The following is a 6927-nucleotide window of genomic DNA, read 5'->3' as shown; positions in this document are numbered from 1 at the left end:
CTTCTCAACACTAGGGTTCAACTCCGACCTGTGGCCCTTTACTGCATGTCATTCCCCCCTCTCTCTCCCCTTTCATGTCTTCAGCTGTCCTTTCAGAAATAAAAGCCAAAATGGTCTTTAAAAAAAAAAAATGTCTGAGTGATCTAAATCTCTAAATAGTTCAAACCAGTGCGTACAAATTAAGGACTGACTCTGTGTGGTCATGTGCTGTCAGTCAGACACACTGTTTAGACATGAGCAAAACAATATTCACTCAATGTTCTTCAGTAACAGTAGACTTATGAGCAGTAGTGAAGTTGCCTAATTCTGATCACTCTGACTTATATCTAAGATGCAGCTTCATACTGTGGACGATTGATGAGCAGTATAGCAGCACTGGAATTATGTGGATTACTGAAAGTAAACAGATGATGACATGAGTCAGTAAGTGGGTCTTTCTGTAAATGTGCCCTAACAGTGCCTTTCTGTGAAAGAGATAACATCATCAAGGAATTTCTACTGTTTCAATAATAATTTTCTGTGGTTCAATATGTCCCACGGTTTCAGCCACCAATGTCCCACATCAAATCAGTCCATTTGTTATTTGTGGTTTTTGTGTGACACACTGTTGTTTTATGATATCACAGGAGAAATCAATGTTTTTGAAATTAAATATTTTAATGTTCTTTTTTTTTGCTTAACAAGTCAAAGTAAGTGTTAACCACACAAGAAGAAACAACCTTTTGAAAAACAGTGTGATAATTTATTACCGGTGCCAAGTCGAGCCGAGTGCATGTCTTTACTAATGCATACACTGTAAATCAGGCAACAGTTTAAACTTCATAAATCAAGACAAAGTTGCATCCAAACTCAGGTCTGACTGAGAGACGCTGTATGAGTCAACATTAAAATGTCACACAGGAAAAAAAACATCTCATCTTGCGGCAGAATGTGAGACAGGAGAATGTTTACTTGTGCGGTGCATCTATGTGGTTACAAGCTTGACTCCTGTCCTTCACCAGGCAGCTCGCAAAGATCAGCCGAAGCGAGTATGTGTGAAATGTGTGTTCAGGCCTGTTTGTGGGTTAAGTTTCAAGATGTAGTGGTGCGACTATGCAGTAATTTCGGATGTGTATTAAGGGGGACACAACTTGCAAAAAGACCAACGAGAAATGGAAAGTGTGCTTAGAAGTGAGTGATACTGCACACAAACGGAAAATGAGGCTTCTCTGACGAGAAAAACAACACACATGAGCACATTTACAGCAAGACACGAGCATCTGCACTACAAGGTCACAGTTACTTTACAGACCCTTTTTTAACCCAGCAAATTTTATTATTTGTATTGATTCTACAAGTACAAGTAGAAGAACTCCTGATTGTGCAACTGCGGTAATTTCTACAACCGACCTGTTATGTCTTGTGACGCACCAAATGATAAGGTACGACAGCATCTGAGAAAAGTACGTTGTAACACAGTAAGAGATAATAATCTGCAACAGTTTTACAAAGCCAGTAAGAGCTGTGATGCGTTTTTACAAAAAGGACATGTGCAAACAATCTGTTTTGACGTAACCTCTGAGAGGCCTCACTATCAGGTCCGATAATCCAAACACTTACAGGTGCTGTTGACCATGTTAAGTAATGAAACAGCTTTCTCAGTACCAAGAGCGGAAACGGTGCCTTTCTTTCACTACAGTAAGTGCTTTTAGAGGTGTAAGTAGGTGTTTGGTGACAAACATATTTAGATCAAAAGGTTCTTGTTTAAAACTCTTAAACTCTATCAGAGGTCATACAACTCATGCAATGTTCAAACCTGTGAGAGCTCTTGCTATCTCTCATGCACACAGATCAGTGTAACACCAAAAGCCTCAGTTGTTGTAACAATAGGATGTGGTTCACGAATGCAAAGTCAGCCTTTTAAAGTAAAATGTAACATAGCTTTGATCTGTATGTACAACATGAATTATGTATAACTTTACCAATCATTGGTTGATGAGAGTTTATCAATGTAATTATAACCACATAGTTATTTCTTTGTATACATTTGACATGAATAAAAATGTTCTTCTGAGAGATTGCTTTGTGGAGGAAATGTTTTCATCAGCAACTGCAAGTGCAAATTGAATATGTTTTCCATACAAAGCAAGCACTTATTTCCCCTTAAACTCCAGCGGTTTTAGGATTCACCTCCAGATGCCTGACTTGCCGTTGCTGATGATGATACGCATGAGTCTTGTACATGTGGCAGTTACAGCCGCCACACAAAGTCTGCATAACCTTTCAGCATTATCTAAAACAAGATGTCAATGTTAGCTGGGTTACAATTATCACATGCGTGGCTTTATTAAGTATGAGACTAAATGTATGATGGAATGCACAATGATTTGTTTTTTTGATCAACAATATCAGGCAGCTTTCCTCACATGATATTTAGGGAACACTCTGGTTGTCTGATGTTTGCATTATGCTTATCCAGCACATGCTCTTCCTCCTAGATATCTTGAATTAATCTAACCCAAAGTGTATCTACTAAAAAATTAGACTTCATTCTCTTTGGTGTGAATGTCTGGGGCCCTTTCTGCTGCAGAGATCTAACACCATGTCCTACTACATTTGGACATCATAATGGTGGGAGCTGTTCTATAAATTCCAGTATGCACTCAATTGACATTACACAGTGATTAAAAGACACAGATTATCTTTGACTGACATTCTAATTGGTTAAATGTAAATAACAAAAGAACATGAAAACATTAACACAAAAGCCTTATTAACTATGAACATTAACAGCAGATAGGGGGCTGCCTCAGTTTCAGATTTTTGGGGGATCTAAGTTTTAATCAGCAAAACCCGAGATCATTTAGTAATCCTGCATTGTGAGATAGGACCCTGGAGTCCTAGAGTCATGTGACGGCTCCTTGCAGCCACCACTGTTTGATCCATCTGGAACACAGAGACACTGAGCCTCTGAATCCGCAGTTATGGGATATTATGCTGATGTTATGATCCAGAGCATCTCACATTTAAGGCAACTAAAATGATACTGACTACGCCTTTTGAAGGTTGCATGATGCTGTTCTTATTTTCTTATTCAGGTACACGTTTCTTTTTACTTTTTTTCTGTGCTTTTCCAACCACTCCGTAACTATTTTAACCCTGTTGATGCAGGCTTAGGATATTAATGAAGCTTTATTGCGGACACAGGTCCATATTACACACCATACAGTACAAAAAGTATAAAAAGGAGAACAAACATGCAAAATAATTCCATATTCACCTATAGGATATACAGGCTTTTGCATCAATGTTGTCTTAATCTAGAAGTGTATCTATAACAGCTTTTCAGAGTACTGACTAGGGCTTCATTTATATGGTTCTCTGACTTGTCCAGACAACACATAAAACTAAACGTCACTTGTCTTAAGAGTGCCTCACAGGTGGGCACTATGCTCATGATATGAACACTTCAACATACATTAAGTGTGATCTTCCATTTGTCAGCATACTAGGGCTGTATCAACTTTTACAACCAGATACAAACGCTCGACACGTCCCCGCCGCCATGCACACCAAGCACATTCATCTGGTTTCTGAGAACTGAGATGACTCACTTCACTTTTTTTTGAGGCACTTCCCTTAAAACCTACATTTTAAAAGCTAGACTCAGTGACTTGTGATAAGAAACACATTCTTTATCTTACAAATAAACAATTTACAATAATGTACACAAACTTTCAAGTATTTACTAGGGAACTAATGAAGAACAAATGAGGAACTAACTGCTATTTAACCATTAGTTAGTTTGTAACTCCTAAACAAATTTTAATGATTAGTTAATGTTCATTAAAAATCAAGCAAGGAACAAATCATTAACGACTTGATAATTGATAAATTGTTAATAGGTACTTTGCTAATCACTTCTAATAAAGGACCATGTAATACTAAGTTACTAGAGTACAGACTGGGGGATCCTATATTAAAGAATCAATGAGTAATGATTAGTTCAAGAATATCTGTGAGTTGATCCTGCTGAACACTTTTTTTCATTCGTCGTTCCTGCCATTATGTTTTTTGCTGTTTGGAACTTCAGTTCCAACAAGCACTCAGTAAGTTATTTTGAAGTTATTTCTTTACGTTTTAATGAGGGAAAGCACTTGCCAATCTTCTGTCAGTTAAATGCTACAATAATTTTAGTCTATGCCTGATGACACTCTAAAGAATGATGGGATGTTAGCTCCCTGAATTATCTTGAGGGACAAACCTGAACATGCTTTTAATGAACTTCATTTATTTGAGCATTAAATAACGCATTTGGCCTTTCAGAGCTGAACATGCACAGATAGCTGTGTAGCTGCTGTGTTGAGCTGTTGAACACAGACCAGAGATCAGAATTCTGAGAGGAAGAGACCATGCAGAAGCCACAAGAGGTCTCTGCAGCTCAGAACTGCAGCTGTTTGTGGCAGGATATGAATCCAGGTCTTATGAACATGAAGCAGGTTGCTACAGTTTGACTAGTGGAATTTAAAAAAAGGTTAAAGGCCGTGGGCACAGCAGAATATTTGAACAGATGTGGGCGAACTCAACACGTGTTCCACCCAGCCACAAAGTTTATTACAAACAAATTGTCCCTGCACTCCCCCATATACTACACACACACACACACACACACACACGCGCGCACGCCTGCGCGCGCGCGCACACACACACACACACACACACACTCACACACACACCAGCCGGCCCACGCAATACACATGTGACAGTGTGTGGATGATGGCATGAGCTCTTTGATAAATTACACCATACATACACACAAAGAGAGGGATATTTATGTTCTATTTGTCTATTTCTAAGGATGATTATCATGTTTTATAAAATCTGTTGGATGACATTTATCATTCACAAATGTTGCGCAACAGACCAGACCTGCTGTAGCCTATTTCAGGATTAGTACTAAGCTGTCCAATTCATTCATATGCTTCAGATAGTTCTACTCAAATCCAAAGCCTAAAGCAAATATGACTTAAATGTCTTTATTCCACCCCTGAGCTTTGGCACGTGAAAGCCCCAACCGTTACAGCAAACCACTCCCGCTCCTGGACTGGGCGTGTGTCAGGAGCTCAGGTGTGATTGTGTCCATTCCCAACAGACAGTCTCCTCAAGTGGTTCGCTGTGGAGAGTAAGAGGGGAATAAGTTCAGGAAGTTCAATAAGAACTGAATTTACCGGCGCCAAGGTGCGTTTGGAAAGCTGACCGTCCAGAAGTGGCAGAACTGGACAGAGAGGCACAGCGAGAGAGAGAGAGAGAGAGAGAGAGAGACAGAGAGAGAGAGAGAGAGAGAGAGAGAGAGAGAGAGAGAGAGAGAGAGAGAGAGAGAGAGAGAGAGAGAGAGAGAGAGAGAGAGAGAGAGAGGGAGCCGCACCAAAAAGCAAAAAAAACTGGGAAAAGTTACGGATGCAGACGTCCCACTGACTCACACTGAGAAACCAGATCGATTCATCAACTGTTAAGAATTTCTAATTGAAATACCATCTTAACGACTAAGAGAGGAAACATCTACAGTCATGAAGAAATATTCATATCCAGGTAAGCGTGTTGTTCTTACTTAACGCAACGTGTTTTTCCTTTGAGATATCATCAGGCTGGTTATAGGAATAAAGTATTGGCGTGTGCGTGCTTGAGTGTGCCCGTGTGACAGCCAGACGGTATCGACGTAATTCCAGGTAAATGTTTAACAGCAATAGGTTATTAATCACTGCTCCTCAACAAATGTGAACATAGCAAACTAGTCTTATTTCTTTTTTATTTTCCCTATGCAAAAAAAGGGCCCCCACACCTGGGTGGGTGTGGTTGGGAAACATTTCTTTATTAATGTCTTATTGTAGCCGTTATAGCCTATTTATATGGCATCATGACAGAAAGGTGGCACCCAGAGCTTCTTCTAAAAAGTCTTCAGGCAAAATGTGAGTTTCGTGTACGCTCTATAGAACACAAGAGAGGAGTTCACTTGTGGCCTTCATGCCTCTGGTGTTTGTTTGTAATAGGAGGAAAACACGGAGTGCACAGGGGTTGTGCAGGATTCATTTGCAACTGGTGGAAAGAAAGTCAAATATTACAATACTGTTCACCCCCATCATGAGAGAATTAGGTTGTTAATCGGTTTTGACTGGCAGTTTTATGGTGCCATTAATTCAAGCCTCCCTGCTATTAGCGTGAAGAAGGACTTGAATTGATGCATCAAATCAGATCTACACAAGCCTATTTATTCTGGGACTGGCTGGATCTGATTGTGGTTATTGCAAAATTGTGTCTTATTGAATGCAGAGGTTATCATAACTGGGTATTAGACAGCTGGCAGATTTTCAAAGATGTCTATATACTGATTGTGCATGTGAAGTCAAAAGTTGCTGCTTTGCGCAAAGACACTTCAGTGGGGAAATGTGAAGGATGGACTCCCTAGCCATAAGGGCTGCCCCAAACAGTCCATCACTACTGGGTGTGTCCTTGGGACATCCCTCTAACACCTTACCTCCTTCCTTTGTCTCTTTTCTCCTCCAACTCTTCCTTTTTCTTCCCTTTCTCTCCAGCACTTCTTACTATCATCTTACCATCATCTCCTCGAGCCTCCTTGCCCTCCTATTTCCTCTCTCTCTCTCTACCCTTCCTCTAAGCTCCGGTTCAGTCCAGTGTACACAACCCTATGCTGCGGAATGCCAGCTTTCCCGGCTTGTCTTCCCAGTCTTTGTGCGATGAAGCGTCCAATGGTTTTCGATCAGAGCCAAGTGCATGTTGGGTCATGCTGCCTCTCCTCCTCCTGTGTGTGTGTTCTCCCTCTGCTGTGCGACATGTGTGGAGCTGTCACATTCCTTGTCAGAGTTCTACTTTAGGAATTGTCTAATAACAAAGTGTGTGTAGTCTGATGTAAGTGTGTGTGTGTGTGTGTGT

The 6927-nt window shown here is 40.3% G+C and overlaps 1 protein-coding gene across 2 annotated transcripts in view; it reads left to right on the top strand.

The window, feature by feature from the left end:
• The first annotated feature begins 5124 nt into the window (after nt 1-5124).
• The window catches only part of septin9a (septin 9a), a 69703-nt gene continuing 67900 nt past the window's right edge, over nt 5125-6927 (top strand). The window contains exon 1 of one of the 2 annotated variants that reach the window (XM_032538424.1): nt 5125-5568. In XM_032538424.1, the coding sequence (XP_032394315.1) occupies nt 5547-5568 (22 nt within the window). In that variant the 5' untranslated portion in view covers nt 5125-5546. The remainder of the gene's footprint in view (nt 5569-6927) is intronic. The other variant, XM_032538430.1, reaches the window with a different exon arrangement.

This window comes from Etheostoma spectabile, chromosome 15, assembly GCF_008692095.1.
Source record: "Etheostoma spectabile isolate EspeVRDwgs_2016 chromosome 15, UIUC_Espe_1.0, whole genome shotgun sequence".
NCBI lineage: Eukaryota > Metazoa > Chordata > Actinopteri > Perciformes > Percidae > Etheostoma > Etheostoma spectabile.
The sequence above is the reverse complement of the archived record's forward strand: the minus strand, read 5'-3'. Positions and strand labels throughout refer to the sequence as shown.